This window comes from Lates calcarifer, linkage group LG9 (genome assembly GCF_001640805.2).
Source record: "Lates calcarifer isolate ASB-BC8 linkage group LG9, TLL_Latcal_v3, whole genome shotgun sequence".
Lineage (NCBI taxonomy): Eukaryota > Metazoa > Chordata > Actinopteri > Centropomidae > Lates > Lates calcarifer.
In genome coordinates this window covers 18,266,777-18,286,517 of record NC_066841.1, presented here as the reverse complement: position 1 = coordinate 18,286,517, position 19,741 = coordinate 18,266,777, and the positions used below count along the sequence as shown (strand labels likewise).

Sequence of the window (19,741 nt, the reverse complement as noted above, 5' to 3'; positions counted from 1 at the left end):
CCACCAAATTCTAATCACTTCATCCTCGAGTCTGAGTGTATGTTTGACCACCAAATCCAGTTGTTCTTTTTGTCTGTTTCTTTGATTGAACAATTAACGGCAACAACAAATAGAGCTCAGGTTGAGCGAGAAATAAAACACCACAGTGACATCACAACAAAATACATAAAGTTTGTGTAATACAAGCTCTCTTGTTTTTACTGCACTTAACTGCACCTTCAATGTCCTTTAAAAATGTTGGTTAAATATTAATAATGAGTAATGCGCTGCAGGTAATTGATTCAGTGTTTCATAAATACACAACGAAAAAGGAACTTTTACAACCATATTTCGATGGCAGCCGGTTCAAATTCATCCTCATGAAATGTTTGTCAGACAATGGTGTCATTTTTGGTTCTTGAGGTTTAAACACAAAAAGGAAGAAGAGGAGGAAGAGTCAAAAACGTAATGCAGTAAGACAGAGAATGCATGGCTTTAATTATCAAGGTATCAATATACACCAATTACATATTAGTAAAAAAAAAATGATTTATAAAACAATCTTTGTACAAGTTTGTGAACATTCTGTTTCTTTTGGTTATTGGTGTTTATAACAGTTTTTCTTATACATTTACTTGGTATTTGTCACAAAGTGCTGTCATGAAAAATTCAGCTGCTTTATTTCTGACTTTCTAATAAACACACAAAAAAAAATGGTTTCATTTGACCCTTCCAGTTTGAAAAGTTTTCAAAAATCAAGCATTCTTCAACTTTTGACCTGTAAACCATTAACATCCATTCATAGAATTACAAAAAGTCAATTACTCTTCCAACACTTTAAGACATTGTGGTGCAAATATATCACAGTTCTTATTTCTCAAAAACACATATAGAAGACTGCACTGAGCATTCTCACATGCTGAATCTGTTTCCACCCTCAACAGGCGACGGGACGGGAAGAGGAAATTGTGAATGTGCCTCTTTTTCCCTGAAGTGGCCACTGAGCTCCGGACACGTGATTCTTTTCCCATAACAGCTTTACCCTTCATCACCATCACAGCCTCTCATTTATAATTCACAGTAGGATTGTTCTTCATTAGCTGGTGACAAGCTGATCGAGGACAGTCCACACTTATGCTTTGCCCTTTGCCTTCTTCTGCAGCCGGGTCCGTGTGGGCTCGGTGAGGACTAATGGCTCCTGGATGACCATGGCGGGGTATTTCCTCCCCAGCAGTTCCACTTCAACCTTCTGGCCCACGGAGCACAGCTCGAGAGGCAGGTAGGCGAACGCCAGGCTCTGCTGGCTGCTGTAGCTGTAGGCTCCGGACGTCGTGTTGCCGACCACCTGATGAGAAACCACGAGGGATGCCAGCTGAGTGAGAGTAACCACAAAATAACCAAATACAACAGGGTGCGTTCACTAGAAGACTTCTGCTAACCTTTCCATTGTGCCAGACGGTCTCGTTGCCCTCAGGGTCGATATCATCCGTATCCAGGGTGATGTAGGACAGCTTCCTCTTCAGGCCTTTGGCTTTGATCTCCTGAAGAGCTGCTTTGCCAATAAAGTCAGCGGGCTGGACACACACAGACACAAACAGTGTACACTCGGGATATTTGTAGTTAGAGGTGCATCATGGAAACTTGGATCTTAACAGTAAATGTTTTAACAAGGCCAAGAGTCTACAGCTGCACTCGCAGCATAGTCATAGGCATAGTCTTTAGTCTTTTGTGTCTCAAAAAACTAATGACAAATACATAAAGTCTGATTAAATTCTAATGTCTTGCCCATAGTTCTTGGGTGATCAAGAACCAACATTGCCATCCCTAATGCCACACCACTTTTATGGCTAAGTACAACTAACATCAAGGCAGATGGTTACCTTGTTCAGTTTGATGAAATAGTCCAACCCAGCCTCCAGAGGATTGGTGTCACAGTTCATCTGTAAAGATCAACAAGTTAATCTCCTCAGCAAAAACTTACAACCTGTGCCACCTACTGAACATTAGTGTGTTTGCGTTCATGTGTGCACCTCAGCTCCCCAGCCTCTAAAGCCTTTCTCAAGTCTGAGGGAGGACATGGCGTAGGTGCCGAAATTGTCGATGCCTTCGTCCTTTCCTGCTTCCATCATGGCCTGGTACACAGCTGCCATGTTCTTCTGGTCGATGTACAGCTCCCAGCCGAGCTCACCTAAAGGCACACACAGCATCACCATACAGTACAGACAGTCAGTCATGTATCTCTACGTATACATCCTAGGTGGAGAATATTAGAAGTTGATACAGTAGTTTTCAGAGGGATGTCAAACAAGACCTAAGAGCTTGTGGTGGAAATACTCCCTGACTATACCTGTAGCTGAGTTTGTTGGTATTAAAACTATGAAAGTGTGGAACATATACACAGAACATAACCATCTATAAACATATCTGAATATGTCCATGTATGTAAAAACCTAAAGGGGGCAGTATATTCTGTCAGAAGTGGATGTTGGCTGGTTGGTTAACTTTAGAACCCCTCCCTCTGCTGATTTCTAATGAGTGTTTTGTACCCGTATAGGAGATCCTGATGGCCCGGACAGGAATGCCGGCCAACTTGATGGACTTGCAGTGCAGAAATTTGAATCCAGCGTCACTCATGTCCTCATCTGTCAGTTTTTGAAGAACTTTGCGTGAGTTTGGTCCTGCTATGCCCAGCACGCCTATATCTTCTGTTACGTTGCTGATGTCGACGTCATATCCACCGTCTGCAGCCTCTGTCTCTATCCACCTGAGGCAAGTTCACAAGCACAAAGAAAAGTGATTTTAATATTACATCATTATAGCATCGCTGCATACTGAACTTCCTGTTTGTCTCAGCTCATGAGTGTCAAATGCATTTTGTGTTCTTGGAGAACCACATATCTCAGCTCATTTCTTTATCACACTAAATATTTCTCATGCTGCCTCATCTCAGCCACATGTTTTGGATTTCAGAGGCTAATATATGACCTCTTCGAACTCCTCTCCTCTCCTCTCTCTAGTCTAGTCCCATCACCACTAGAGGTCACTACATAACATGAAGTTGTCCTTGTCTATCTCAGGCTGTGGTAGAGCATTACAGAAAGGGAATAGAGATGAATGATTTCCTGCCTCCTGATTGGAGCAAATGGAGAGGCGTTGTGTTAACAGCTGCTGTGGGGTTTTAGGTTTCTGCGTATAAAACAGACTGTGAGAGAGTTTTATTCAGCATCCGTGTTAACATCATGTACTCTGCTTATTTGTGCAGTGCAACTAGCCTACCTGTGTGTGTGTGTGTGTGTGTGTGTGTGTGTGTGTGTCTGCAGCTTTGTGCATATTCTGCTAAGATGCATGAAAATGGACATTTCTTATGAATGCCATTTTTTAAAAAAAAACATGACTTTTATGCAAAAAGTAGGTTCATCCATCCTAAAACTTTTCACACCTCAAAGTGTTTAGAATGAGCTTAACCCAAGACAATAAATGCTGGAAATGTAATCATGAAGTAGACATAGTTCTACATGTTCCAATACGTTTTGGTAAGAGGCACAAACACACACACAATGGCTCAAACAGGCTCTACCAGAATCCCCACAGCAGATTTATTCTCTAACAGATACACTGTTAGAGGATACATCTGTCTGCAGGGTTTACTGAAGCAGGGTCTGGACTTCAGTAACAGGTTTTATTATAACCAGAATATAATAAAACATATAACCAGAAACTGCTTGTGTCACATATTTAAAAAAAAAAATCTTTTTAATTACTGCTTTCAGTTTTTGAATTACTGTTGTCATGTATTTATTGCTTATACTATATGTAACTGCACATACATAGCACTGGGTGTGTAACACTGTGTGTGGTAACATAACTGTACACTGTGTCCATGTTGACTTGAGAGCAGCAGCATAAAAATGAACTTGTGGTATTTTAATGCATATGATAATGAAAGAATCCTCTGTTTCTATGTTGAGTAACACTGAGAATATCCTGGACTTGTCAGCAAACAGTTGCTTATTTACACATCCAGCACAACACAAAAACATTATCATTCATTTGGAGGTGTGTTTGCGTCCATCTGATGAATGTAAGCAGAATGTAATAGCTCTGTTTTGGTCCTTGCCAGCTCCTGAGGGAAATGTTTGGCCCTTTAATTACAACCAGCTAGCTGCTGACTGTGTCTGTCTGTTGTTGGTGCTGAGCAGATAGTGTACAGTGGCTTTTCAGAGCTTTTTTTGATTAAAACAGCTGCAGCTCCAGGCATAAATGATACTGTAACAGCAGTGAGAGTAAACCTAAACAGTAAAGTTGTGGGTCAGACATATAAACAATGAGGTGAAACATCACTATAAAGCCCCATAAGCTGAGAGGAGCTACAGATTCAGGTGATAATTTTGTATATTATGTATGTATAATATGTGGGTTCATCACTATGAGCAACACCTTTCATAAACTATTAATTATATACACTTTAAGCTATGTACACAATGAAGCCAAGCCATAATTATCAATACCGGTATTATGTAGCAGTACACAAGATAGCAACGTTTTCCTAAGTTAGTGCAACTTGATTAATTTGAGGGTGACTGTGCATGTGTGAAGAGTTTCATGCATTTCACCTGAGGTCGTGTAGCTCTGACCCTGAGCCGGTGATGAGCAAAAACTCCCCTGGTGACAGCTGGGTGATGGTGACCTCAGCATAGACTCTCCCCGTGGGTGTCAACATGTGGCTGATATTAGTGTGGCCCACCTGAAGACACACAGGTCAAAGGACACAGAGTCAGAGAAGAGGTTGGATGATGTGTGGTGAGAGCACGTTCACTTGTGTAACACTATGTAACATTACTGTAATGAAAGCACTGGATTTCAGTGATGGATCTGTAACCATCAGAATCATGTTGATTTTTAACTTTTTACCCAACATTCACAGCTACAGCGAACAAACAATCCCCACTTTATTATCCATGTGGTCTACCTTGGGCATGGTGTTGGCAAAGAGGCGGTCCAGCAGCTTGTGTGAGTCCTTCCCCTTCACTATGAACTTGCCAAAAGGAGTCAGGTCGATCACTCCCACCTTCTCCATCACCAGCCTGCACTCTCTGCCAACTGGTCCAAACCAGTTGGTACGATGGAAACTGGGCCTGAGTACAAGAACAATGTGAATGGTTGTTTTATATCTGAATCCATTATTTAAACAAGGAGCAACTTTTATTCCACAACTGTTTTATTGGCTGTTTTACTAGATTGCAAAATGCAAAACTGATGTACGAGTACAATGAATGAACATTGTACAGAATGACAGAATCATAAAACTACTGCTATTATAAGACTCATAAAGTTACATATTGACAAGTCTAAGACTCTACAGCCATGCTAGCAGCTCTGAGAGACTGCACATGTGCAGAGTGGGGCCTTGAGCTAAATATTTGCTAACGCCAGCATACTAATATGCTCACAAATGACAAACATGTTTCTGCAGTGTTAACCAAGTTAAATTTAAGACTTTCAAAGACCTTTTTAATATGACAGAGACTGCAGTTCAATCCTTATTTCACAGACACAGCAGTCAAGACATGAGAGTATGATGGCAAACCAATTAAGTCACTGGGATTCATCCTCTGTGGACCCTGAATGTTTGTATGAAATTTTGTGGCACTCGATCTAATAGTTGTTGAGATATTAATCTGAACAAAGTCTGTGTACCAACCAACACTGCCATCCTCAGAGCCACATTCCGAGTGTGTCTCTGAGGATGTAATATAGAACAATATAGTAAAAACTGGGGAAAGAAAGTTGCATAGCAAGATTATGACTGCAGCATTTATATTTGTACAAAGGCAAATCTCTGTGTCACAGATGTGAGCCAAGTATGCAGCTTCTGAGAGGGCCAACTGGATTCTACACTTGAGGTTTGGTACGAGACCAAACACTTGTCAAATCATCTCAAGCGATCTGTGACGGTGTGGTTTTTTAAAAAAATGTCGCAGTGCATATCTTAAAACTCAGATCTGGTGAAGTTCTGTCCAGTTACTGACAGCTATCTGCATGTGTTAGCGAATGTTTGCAGCTGTCCTGTTCTTTCAGAGTGGTATTTAAAAATCTCAATGGTTCTCTTATCCTGCAGGTTTGAGTCAGAGGAGACTGTTAGATGATGTGTGGTGAGCTTGTCTCTGTACTAACTTAAAAGCTGGGAGTGACCACTGTGAGAGAACACATGTTCGTGCTCATTTGCATAATTTCCATCTTTCCCCGAGAACACTGTGTCCTTAAACATTTATTCTGACATGCATGCATATTCCTTTCTGCACAAAACCATAATTTCTATATGTATGTATGTTTGGCATGTCCAATCATTGCAGAGTTTTGCTGTTGACCTTCATCAGAAACTATCATAGCTTCTATTTTTATGCTTTGGTATGTAAGAGCCATCACCATATACTTCTTCTTACACCAGAGTGATGATGGGGTATTTTAAAATGTGAACAGTTGTGGTGTGGATCTAGTGCAGGAATATGCAATCTGGCTAATTAGAGGATGACAACAATAGTTAGTAATTTAATTCAAAGCAGTTATGAAACAAAAGACAAAACAACAGAAATGATTGTTCGGGTCTAAGACAGTTAATGTAGGCATCCTGACAATCATAAAACAGACAGCGCTGGAGATTTACAAAGATGTCTTACTTGTATCCAATGTCATCTCCAGGTTTGTAGAACCAGTGAGGTTGTTCCCAGCCAGCATGAAAGCCCATAGATGCTTTGTCCTTCAGCAGCTCGTAAACACCGCTTGTCCGGCTGGTTGGCCGGCCAGCAAAACGCTCCTCCTTAGGGTAACCAACTGAAGAGACCAGTGATAAAGAGAAAGCAAAGAATTCAGTAGCAGTAAAAAGAGGAGTTTTTGCCCAATAATTGTGCAGTCATCTTGTATTTTTCTTACCCACATTGTTGAAGCCATAGGATTCTCGAGCTTTGGCACACATGAAAGGCACATCTGTCCATTTGCCGTAGCGGTTAGGGTCACATTCAATCAGGTCATAGGGAGGCTCTCCATTCCTAATCCAGTCGCTCAGGAACTTACCAATACCACCAGCATGGATAACTCCATACCTGAACACATCAAGTGCAGGCTTTGAACATTATGAATCAGCCCTGTTACCTTTGACTGAAAGTAGAGACAGTCGAAAACGATGCTAACCAGTGTTAATGTCATCAAAGAAAACTATCAAAATCTGTCAGCAATGTTACATCACTGGTTCTCAAACAGATTTGACAAGACACAAGAATTCAACAAGAAGTGGCTACAAAACTGATGGGACAAACTATGAAAACATGCAGGAAGCATGCCTACATTTCTAAGGAAGCAAGCTAATGTATCATTATCAAGGTCTGTGGATGTGAGGTTGAGGTTTCAGGTGTCTTGGAGAAAATACATGACATGAACATTGACAGTCTACCATCCAAATCTTGCTCTAGATGATCCCTAAAGAAATATCACATTATCTGACATGCTTCAGACAACCAACAGTTGTCTGGAGTGTGTCAGATAATATTAGTGAATAAATGGGCTTCTGAATGATTAGCAGCAGAGACACCAGTGATTCCAGGTGGGCAGAACATGTGGAAATGACTGAAAAGAGTCCATCTGTTGTGTTACAGCAGAGCATCTCAAAATGCAATTTTTCCTCAAAAGACCGACGTAAATCAAAGTGAAAGCTGATGCTAACCAACCATTATCCCTCCATACATACCCAAAGCCAATGGCAGTCCAGTAATTGCGAACTCCCTGGTGTGGTCCCACCATGGGTAGCAGGTCAGGGGTGTATGTGATTGGTCCAGACACAATGTTGATAATGTCAGCTTTCTTCAACACAGGGATCATCTCCATGGCCATCTCAACATGCTCCATTATCCTGTCAAGGTCTGACTCAAACAGCTCCTTACCGAAACCTGCAGCAGCCAGACAGACCAACAGAAAATGTAACCTAAAAGATATGTAAAACTATGCAGAATTTTTAAAATGAAGCACTGTTAATGTATCAACAAAGCTTTATCCGTGGCAGACAGACCTGGAGGTACACCATCTCTGACCCAGGAATCCTGCATTACCATCTTCTCCATCTTTTCATATGGGCCAAACAGCAAGCCATCTCTTTCCTGACGCAGGTAGTAAGACCCCTCCAGATCTCTGATGACAGCCAGCTCCTTCTTCAGAGCCTTTACCTCTGGTACTGTTGCTGTCACCACATACTGGTGATGCACTGGGATGGTTGGGTGGTCAAACCCAATCATCTTGCCCACCTCCCTAGCCCAGAAACCTGGAAACCAACAGAAATGGTGATCAGCATCTCTAACACAATGGTAGGCCATATCTTCTTTGTTTAATCTATAGAAAAAACAAAGTGTAACATCGAACAAACAAAATATGGGCAGATTTTCTGTTTCCCTCCTATTTCCAGGCTTTGTGCTAAGCTAAGCTAACAACTTCCATGGCTGTAGCTCCAGATTTGACAAAACAGACACTAGAGTGGTTGATCTTCTTATTTATCAGCAAATAGGCACATTTTCCAAAATGTCAAACTATTCCTTTAAGGTGTTTCTCCTGCCACTGTACAAATCTTTTGGAAAATTTGCCTGGCTGTTACAGTATGTTCTCCACTGCCTCTGTGTTTTATGGGGCCAAAATACAATTGAGTTTATGTCTCCTGATGGACACACAAAATTTGATGAATGAATGTGTTGTAAGTGAGAAGTCACACCTCCTGCAACACCCCTCTTTTACCATTTGGTAGGAAAAGTGAATCCACTGTTCCTTGTAGAATGTACTTAATGTACCATTTTTTCCACCATGAGGACAGGACAAAATGCTTTACAGTGGCTCATTTTCACCCAAGCACACACTCATCTGGGAATTTCTGGACTTCAGTGTCTTCCTCTTTGACATGATTTTGACTTTGACATGAGGGTGATTAATGGACAACACGCTACTTGAGCCACAGCTGCTCCCAAACAGGTTATGATCAGACTTTCCAGCAGGCCTTAAACTACTGTCATTGTCCTTTGAGATATCGCACAAACAGAACATTTTTTGGTTTTCTCATAATTAAGTGTTTTTGATCCAATGCATCTATAAATAAGACTTTCAGTGTGCAAGTACTTTGTAGCAATTGTTACTGATGTGATACGAGGTGCAATCAAAAAGTCCTGAGATTGTTCCTGTTGTGTCAGTAAGTATTTGGTATTACGTTGCATGTTCAACACTGGGACCCATGTTGCACACATTTTGTGACCAATTACTGGTACACAATTGCAATTTCACCATGAAGTAGAATCAGCTGTGTTGAAGTCTGCAAGATTCTCTGTCAACAGGCCCTGGATGACCCAACCTTCATGTCAAGGACCATCACCTGTGATGACAGTTGGGTTTACAGCTATGACCCAAATTCCCAGTCCATTCTGCAGTCTCGTCTCTTTTTTCTTTGACACTTGCAGGGCTGTGCACCATGCATTAGTCTCCCAGAATCAGCCGAGTCTGCTGTCTACTGTAAAGTTCTGCTGTACCATTCAGAGGTATCAGAGGGAGAACATTCAGTGCAAACAACCTGAACTGTGTAACAATGGCTATTGGGCACTCCATCGTGACAGCGCACCTGCTCACAATGCATTTTTATGCACAAGTATTTTGGCCACCCAAAACAATTGTTGTTCCTCACCCGCCCTACTCTCTGAATGTGGCTCCAGGCGACTTCTTCCTCTTCCCCAAACTGTAATTCAAGCTGAAGGGTCACTGTTTTGACACAGTGGAGCAGATAAAACATGTGTCGCAAATGATGCTTGGCAGGGTGCAGTGGTCAAATTTAAATCAATTTCAGTTTTTGCACAGTCTCTGAACTTTTTGATCACACCTCATACATGCATTCCGATGCAAGATTATATTGACCAGCAATAGCCTGTGATTTATTAGCTATGTTGCTGTTTGCAACTGTAACTGTATTACTTAATTAACCCAAAAACCCTCAAAACACATGCCGTGAATTTCATTGAGATTATTCCTGTAGAGAGTAGTTAACACTGACAACTGTCCACAGTAAATTTTGTGGATTATCCAGAGTTTTTCAATGATGTGACCACCACAAACAAAATTGATCGCCACTGAGATGGGGTGGAGGCAGAAATATCAGAAATTAAAATGTGGACAGATAAAACCAAAACCATCTGATATGATCAGGGGTTATTGTGAAAGCAAACATTGTAATGCGCCGGTTTTTATCAGTAGATTCAGTATCATTTTAGATATAATCACAAACACATTCAGACAACCAGCTGCAGCCAGCACCCAGATAAATGGACAAACAAACAGAAAAATGTGGACAAATGTGTGAATGAGAAAATAGCAATGATTTAGTGTCAACCACAAGAAAAGTATTTTAAGGGAAGAGTTTTGTGTAATCACTACAAGGATGTCCTGTATTAACATCCTCCTCTTTAAGGATAGGATGAAAAACAAACAGGTACATAGGAGCTGAAAAAGAGCAGATAAATTGAAACGGTTGGGTCGGTGTACAGTTTAGAGGCTAAATTAGTGTATCTGGTTTTACAGTCACAAGAGCTCAGGAGCAGGAGCAGTTACAACATATTCTGCTCAGTTGCCCCAAGCCACAGTGGAAAGGCAAACATTTCATTTGTTTCCAAAAGACACCTGAATGTCTGTGAACAGGATATGATTTAGTTTCACGGCATGAGGCAGCAGTTAGCCTCAGGGTTTTACACTAATGTACATTATGTAACAAGCAATTTTTAACTTGGTGGAATTCCTCTTTCACATGTTGCAGTGTGCAGTCTCAGTGAAATACATCAAAGATCTAACAAGGCTGAAATAAATACTATTAAATACTATTATTTCACTCTCTACAGAGTAGCACAATTAGTTGTCCAGGTGGGTAGTCTATGTGAGTTTATCAGAGCTTTTTCAACTCAGCTACATGCATCTGAAAACAGTGACGGTGAATAAAAACAGTAAAGTTGTGGGCCATGAAACCACAGCAACGAGCTGAAAGATGCTCAAACACGCCATAGAACTGAGTTAAACTGCAGAGTCCATCCACATACATGTAGGCATTTGATCCAGTAACATGAAAGCACTCATTATAGCAGCTTTAATAACAGTTAATAAAACTTATCTCTCAGATTGAAAGTTCTGGTCATGATGTTATGCAATTTATTTTTAAAGTCTTTTTTGATTTTAGAGTCAATTTGATTTAGATTCACATTGTATCTCATGTATTGCCATAAAAAAAAGTCTGCAAACCCCTTACATATAGCCCAACCTGGTTTACACAGTAACAGCCACAAAACAAATATGTTGTATTTTGGGTCAAGAAGTGGGATATGTAAACTTAACAAAAATCAATGTTGACTCTGTGCCATGTAAGCTGCTGTGACCAGAGCCAGCTGGAGCACTGAGACCTGTTGAGCTCTGCTGCTATCTCCAGCTCTGTGTTGCAGGAGTGATTCTTATTAACAGTGCAGTTAACTTTAAAGTTTAAAAATACTGCAAATTATGTTAATTATGTTAATTTTTGTAATTGCATGCAAGTCTGTAACTGATTAGAATGCAATGTCTATTTCCATGCTCCGTTTGTGAACTTTATCCCATGGATGAAGGTTGGGTTCTGGGGTGCATAAACACAACATCTTGATAAAGTCCCAGGCAGTTTAGGCAAGAGCTGTGCTGCAGAGGAGTATGTTTATCAGGTGCCTGCACATTGGGCCGATTCACTGGGTCACACAGGTATAGTCCATTGATGAAGGAAAAATAAAACAACCTTTGAAGTCCTGCTCTGTCCACGTCTGTTGCCCATGCTGTTAAAGTCTATTTATGAGTCTAAACTTAAAATAATCATACTGAAATGTATTCAAAAGCTCAGAGGCTAAGGCAGTGATTCCCAGTATTTATTGTATGGAGGCATCTGCAGTTAACTGGAGTACATGAAAGATTGTGAGGAAGCTCAAATTGAAAAATATATCTACACACTGAGTTAGCTGTAAGTCCTGAAGACCATGCACTATGACACATGTAGTGTGAAAACTGTGGTGAAAGCTAGTAAGAAAGCAGATAAACTGAAATGTAAAGTCATGGATAAATGGTTAAAACATCGAGCCTCTGTTATTCTAGGTAATAACACAAATGCAAACTTGATTAAACCACCAAATGTTGAATAAAACAATACTGTAACAATACACACTTGATGATTAAGAGTGTTATTAGTGTGTAGTGTTAGAATGTATAGATACAGGGTTTGAAAAAGTGTAGTCTACTGTTCACACATTGTTCAAAACATTGCCTTCTCTTCTTTGGGTCACAAAGCTGATATGTTGAAACTGATCCTACGGTGTCACATTCCAAAGAACATGACCTTTAACTTTTATTTAGGTTCTCAGTTCAGGGCTGACACGGTTTTATTGGGAAAAGGGGGTACAGCCTGCGTACCCGATGAACCCATACTTTGAGTTTAAACAGTGAGCAGTTGTGGAAGTAAGATGTAGGGGAGGGAAAAACTTTTTGGCAGGAAAATTAGGTGTTTCTAGATGAGGCTCTGTGGAGGCGGGAGTAGAGGATGAGAGTAATAAAATATGTGAAAAAAATGACCAGGCAAGAGAGGAAGTCTAACTAAAGATGGATAGTGTTATGCAAGCTCAACAAAACAGCTGCTTGTGGGTTATGGGATTTCAACCATATGTGAGCACAATGCATTTAAAAAAGACTGAGGTTGCTGTTGTTTCTCGGGAGCTGTTGGCTTTGCTATGTGGGATGTTTAGGGATGAAATCTTAAACTAGCTGCTTTACCACTAGGGTTATGCCTGCAGCCCACAAAACATCTCTTGTTGCATGGAATCTTTAAATCATAAACACAAACTCCACATAGAAAGTGGAAACACAGTGACCCTGAGTTTTGCACAAATATATGGCTGTACTTGCAAAAGCCTACACTCAAACATACAATATCAAGAATGGAATCTGACCATTTTATAACTCAGCATTCTGTGAGACAAGAATGGATACAAACAAACACACAGATGTGACATCTGTATTGAAATTACAAATCAAACAGGCCAAGCTAAACTGCAAACTCATGAACATTCAACAAAAAAAGGAGCATCAGCACAGCAGTAAAAGGCTAAAAAACCGCTGGTCAGGAGGTGTGCATGTGCTGCTGCTTCAAGATTGGATGAAATCTGAAGTGCTGGCCAACTTCGATTGGCTGCCGGACACAGTGAAGACAAAGGGTCTGCAACATTACTGGCTTCAACCAGAGTACAGAGTGTATATTCAGGGAGAAAATGCGGAGCAAGAAGGTGCTAATGAGCTGTAGAAAATGTGTTCTGCAAGTCTTTTCAGTGCTATTTACAGTTAAATGCTTGTGAGTGTTTTTGCACTGCAGCAACTATAAATGCACAATTTTAATTGTGCGACGGGGTTTCTGCAGGGTTCACCAAGTTACACCTAAGCCTTTTTAAGAACACATGCAATTTGATACCTGTTTTACAGTCATACCAGCCACATATGAATGCATGCATTTATTAACATTCAACTATATCACCATTATCAGTACTACTATCAGTACTACTGCTACTTATGTAATTACTTCCCAATCATGTTTAACAATAATTCCTAATACTGTCATTAATCAATCATTAAACATGACCTGGCCTGACCAACTGAAAAATGTTTTTTTTTTTTATTTGAGGTTCACATAGGAATCAGCTGTCTTGTTTGCTGGTAGATTTCTAAACGAACGCACTCCCAAAAAGGTGACTCATTGAAAGTATGCATGACCTACTTCTTCCTATATGTTACACAACATCTTCTACAGAGGACAGACTGAGGCAAAGAGACTAAAGTAAATTCCTGAACTGTGCCAGATAAACAAGCAACAGCAGCAGGAATGAGTGGAGTCATTGCCAACAAAATCCCCCCAGAACTGGTATGACCCAGTTCAAGCCAAAAGCTATGTTCCTTGAACTCCGCAAGCAGTGGTCTGTGTGGTCAAAGGTCTACTGTTGTAGTGTCCACAGATAACATGTTTTACAGAGCAGTGACTAAGGGATGTATCTGCATTGTGGTGGCATTTTTAAAATCTCCTCTTTTCACGAATAATGGACTGCAGGCTGATTCATTTTTTAAAGCAGCACACATACTGCCTCACAGCTGTATGGTTTCATCAACTAGTCATGGTCCAGGAAATATGGTCTTAATCTCCCATCTGTTCCTGACTTATGGCACTGAATAATGGCCAGAAATGTGCTTTTTCAGTCACAATGAAGTTGACCTTTGACCTTTTGGATATAAGATGTCATCACTTTTATCTTGTTAGACATTTGTATAAAATTCTGTCATAATTAGCTATAAATTCTTGAGTTAAATGTGTTTTGGGAGGTCACAGAGACCTTGACCTTTAACCACTGAATTCTAAACAGTTCATCCTTGACTCCAAATGATTGTTTGTGCCAAATCTGAAGATCTACCCTCAAGGTGTTCCTGAGATATCGTGTTCAAAAGAAGGCAACATACGGACGGACAGATGGATGGACAGACAGATGTACAACCCGAACAAAGTGCAGTGGCAAAAAAAATACCACCAAGAAAGACTTCAAAGTAAAATCAAGTCAAAAATGTATCCTATTATTTGAACACCTTTTGGCATGCCACTAAGTCCAAAACAAAGGGAAAGGACTGCAGTGTTTAGCTCTTTAACGCACCCTCTAGTTGGTGCATGTCTGAAAAGTGGACTGCAGCTAGGGCAAACTCTGATACACAAACAACTGTTTTCAGTTGAAACTGTACCAAAGATGAAAGCATAAACATCAGCAATCTCCATGTTCTGAAAAACATAAAACGTTTCCTGTTACCTCTGGTTTGCAAGTCGATGCAGGTATAGAATATTAATTTCTGAGTACAAACCTGTAGCATTGACAATGCGATTGGCACGGATTGTTCCATGAGGAGTCTGGACGTCCCACTTGCCATCAGCAGTTGGGTTGAGGGCAGTGACTGGGGCTGGGTTGTAGATCTGGGCGCCGTACATACGAGCCCCTGCAGCCAGAGCCATGGTCAGAGAGTAGGGGTCAATGTGGCCATCTCCTGGGGTGTACAGACCTGCCAATACCTGAAAATATACAGATATCCTCATATAAAAGCAAATACAATATGTGCAACATCACTGAGAGGGTACAAGTCTTCTGCATTTGTAGCACTAGAATAAGTTAGCGATTCTTCACCCATCTCTTATATCTCTGAGTACAGGTCTCTCAAAGAGTTTTCTCTGCCCCCAAAAGTGGTTTCTTGCTGGGTGTGGGGCTGATGATAGTCACTTACCAAGAGGTTCAGCCATCATTGCATTTACAGCATAAGAGGCTAGAATACACCCTCTGAGCAGCACCACCTCCTCAGGGCAGTCTGGACGCAACAGTGACTGACTATCGGAAAGTTACGAGATGGGCCAGCCAGTCCGGGGGCTAGCTGATTGAACTTGCAACACTTCTAGATTGGTAAGCTAACAGCTGTTAATGCTAACTTACAAATCCCTCCTTTAAGGGATAAGGCTGGCAATATACTATATTTTATAAATGTTTTATATATACCATATTTTTATTGTCAGTAAAACCCGTTAAAAGACCAAAACAAACAATGACTTGATCCTACTAACAAGTATTGTTAGACTGATATATCTTATTCCTTCATGCCATAAAGCACCATTGTTGTCCAAAAACAATTTAAGACACGTAGATGGGTTACATTGTTGCACTAGAGCACCAAATGTGTGTTAATCCACCACTGAAAATAGTCCACAGGAAATGCATTATTTCCCAGTGTTTGAGTAACATCTGCTAAAAAACTACAGGGGCCAGCTCTTTTAGGAAATAACTGAGCCTAAATGAAACTAAAGATTGGCTTAAAGGTTAAGACACCGACTATGAGAGAAATGGATTTAAACATGCCCGCCACTGTGGCGGATGGTCATTATTGACTTATTCATCAAGAACATTTTACTGCCAATGTATGTTAAATTTATGAATACGTATCAGTAATGTTACTGTTGTTCATAGAGACCTTGTCCATGTTGAGCAAAGGGAAAAGTTCCTGGACTTTCTCCTGGTCCGATGAAGTACTGTGGCGTCACATGCCAGTGTGTGCGGGTCATCTGGTACTTCATCTCATCCACTCGAGCCGGTGTGGAAGCAATGCGGACACTGCCGGGCTGGTGAAAGCCCACTGCCTACAGAGAAAGACAATATGTATGACATATGAACACACACACACACACACACACATCAGAGTCATGAAAGATGAGTGGGGCACCTCACCTGTCCAGTCTCAGCCTCCAGGCTCTCATATAATTTAATGCTGTCAAAGTGGACTTTCTTAAGGTTGATGCCTGGATGGTAATACGTTGTCAAACCAGCCTGAAACACAAAACACACAATTGATCGTGATGGAGAATGAGAAAATATATCCACGAAGACACAATATTCACAGACTCCAACTTTAGCATCAACAGATGTGGGGGGGGGTAGTACATGCTGGAATAGACACCCCAGATGAAGAGAGTAACTAAATAAGAGTAAGTTCCCTCCGACACGCTAAACATGTATTAATAGCCTTACAGTGAAGTGTTTGTGAGAGAATGAGGGACAGTGTGGAAGGGAAAGTGGGTCAAGACCTCGAATGCCTTGAAAACCTAGAATATGACAGCTGCTCTCGATGGATACGAAGCTGTGACTGAATGAGTCAAATAGAAATGGTTGTAAACACCTTCACTAAATGAGGCTGTTGAGGAAGGAGCAATCCATGCTTTCATCTCAAGTAGCATTAAAGGTTAAAAGTTGGAATATTATTAAGATAGTGTGACAGTAGTAAATGTAAGATGAACGTACTAATTTAGCTTTCAGTTATCAAGAAAATGCCTCATTGATATAAGAAATGCATGTTGAGACATTGTAAAACTGTTTCACAGCTATGAAACATAAAAAATATTCATTTCAGTCATTCAAGCAAAAACATCAAACATTTTTTTTTCTTCATCTTATATACTATAGAGCCGCAGTGATTGGTTGATTAATCATCTAAAAGAAAATTAATTGGCAGCTATTTTGATAATCCTTTAAAGATACTGGTAATTTTTGATGTAAAACTGACAAACATTCTTTATGTCTAGCTTTTCAAATATGTGGATTTCCTGCTTGTCATAAATAATAGTAAAATTAAGAACATTTTGATTTTATACACTTTAATCAACAAAAGTTGGGGTGCGCGAGGGATTTGTTGCAAGATTTAAATTACTTACATTACTTGAAAACTGTAAATTAACCATTTTCGTAATAGCTGAAAAAGTCTGACTTCTATTAAATTCATATGATTTTTCAGCTTTTGGTGGCTTAAACTTTTTTTCCCTGCTGACCTTTGTACCATTTAAGGTTATTCACTGGACTTGAACTGCTTAAATTTCGATAAACTTTTGACTGGTGTTGTATGTCACACAGCAACTTTGTTCATTACACTGATGAACCTGCAGACACTGCAAACCAGCAGGGTCCATCTGCCATTTAAAAAAAAAAAAAAGGTGACTGTGGTTGACATACAGCGTGCCAGGTGGATCCAGCTGTCAGCTCAGACTTCTCCAGCAGCACCACATCCTTCATGCCGCCTTTAGCCAGGTGATACGCCAAGCTGACCCCTACACATCCACCACCGATGATGACAGTTTCTGCTGTGTCCTTCCACCGCTTTCCCAAAACTGTGGATGCATCACTGAACAAAGGAAAGAAAGAGAAGTTGTTTAGGTCTGCAACTGAGGATTATTTTCATTATTTATTATACTTTTGATCAAAACATGTCTGCCAAAGTCCCCAAATCCAATTGGGATTTCTTCAAATGTCTTGTTTTGTCCAACAAACAGTCCAAAACCCAGAGACACTCAGTTTACTCTCAAATCAAACAAATAAAACTTCACATTTAAGAAGCTGGAGCCCATAAATCATCTTGGCTGAAATATATACATATATATATATGTGTGTGTGTGTGTGTGTGTGTGTGTGTGTGTATTACTAAAACATGTATATGACTAGCAAAATAATCACCAGTTAATTTTCCGTCATGTCACTCAACGATTAATCGACTAATAGCTGCAGCTATGGTGTCACAGGTGAGTAATTACAGCACCAGCTTGCACCAAGTGCACTTGAGTACCAAACCTTACTGTGTGCCAAAGTGTGACAGTTCTGTAACAAGCTTACATACACATAAAGTTTTGCCGCATCGGTCAATGAGCTGTGCAGCTTTACGCATGCAAATGAGGCACTGAAGGGCTTTATGGCTATTTTATACCCTTATTTGTCATTAATATTATGACACACAAAGCGTCTAGTGAAAAGTCCAGTTAACATGTGGATCGCTGCTGCGTAAAACTGAACTATCTAACCTCTCTTCAGCGTGTTTTCTTGCAGTGCAGCAGATGGTCCTCAAAAGAAGCCGAGCAGTCCCACGATGCGCGGCTAAATCTCTCCGCAACTGAACTTTGAATAAGTTTAATATCCGAGACATGACTGAGGATTTTTTTTTTTTAAATAAAACTAAAAATGCAGCTCAAAGCATAACCGCCCCCCCCTCTCACAGGACCCCTGTACTGTCCTGTGAAGGTACAAATATCCCACTTTTGCACTGACAGCTGTGATGGCACGCCCACAGCCCCGATAACCAAGTCAGGACGAAACTTTACCCTGATCAGCCCTCAGCCAAGTTAACACTTTGAGCGCCATACAGTCTGAATGTAGGTCACACAGCCCCTGGAAAACAAGTCTGAATGGGTTCAGTACAAAAACTCAGAGGATCATCAAAGACAGTAGGATTCATCATCTGAGAATCATGAATGTAAATTTCATGGTGGTGGTGGTCTGGACCAAAGTGGTGGACTGACCATTGGCATGGTTGAAAATAAATACCAGCCAAAATACACATAACTTGTTTATTAATGTTGTATGTGCTGATGTGCCTGCAGATCAACAGTAACATGGAAACAGTGCCAGTGTTCTTTGTTGTCTTTCCTGCTGTTTGACAACACTCTCCAGAGGTTTATATTTACTTGTGTTTGAATCATGATAGTTGTGTAAATGAAAAAAAAAAAAAAATGCAAACAGCAGTCAGGAGAATTGACCTGGAAGTGTCTGTTCGATCCAGTCTGAACAATCCATGGTCCTTGAGCCTTTCATTGCAACACAACCTCTAACCAACCTGGAACAGCTGCAACAGGTTTGAACTGGACATTTAACCTGAGAGCTGGTTTATATAAAGACTGAAATGCAGGCGGAAAATGTATTTATTAAACAAATCTGTGTTGTGCATTAAATAATTAAGCTCTCAGTAAGGTGAGTGGGGGTCCACGTACGTGCAAATTATAGAGATTATATGACAAAAAAAAGACACATTCTATTGATCAACCTAATGATTAACTCGAGAGCAGGACTAGAGCTGAGATCAGATGTTTTATAAATTTCAACAGACAAATAAAGTAATTTTATGTGGGTGAGATGATCATGGATACAGTGTAAATATCTTTATTTAAACTCTGTCAAGTGATATTTCTCATTGAGGCATAATTTTATTTAGCTACATTCATATTCAACTAAACTGAATATGTATGTATTGATGTGAATATTGTATGTAAACAGTTTATTAGATGATATTGTCTGGACCTAAAGGGAATAAAACAAATTTC

General features: G+C 40.3%; 1 protein-coding gene across 1 annotated transcript; it reads right to left on the bottom strand.

The window, feature by feature from the left end:
- Positions 1-448: 448 nt before the first annotated feature.
- Positions 449-18,710, bottom strand: dmgdh (dimethylglycine dehydrogenase). The gene is given in 17 exon segments (XM_018694273.2): positions 449-1,324; positions 1,419-1,553; positions 1,860-1,919; positions 2,010-2,167; positions 2,526-2,743; positions 4,593-4,723; positions 4,949-5,114; positions 6,657-6,810; positions 6,910-7,079; positions 7,721-7,919; positions 8,039-8,287; positions 14,932-15,136; positions 16,081-16,122; positions 16,124-16,246; positions 16,335-16,433; positions 17,610-17,778; positions 18,449-18,710. Coding segments are annotated over 17 exon segments (2,613 nt in total). The 5' UTR covers positions 18,571-18,710; the 3' UTR covers positions 449-1,111.
- Between the last annotated feature and the right edge of the window lie 1,031 nt (positions 18,711-19,741).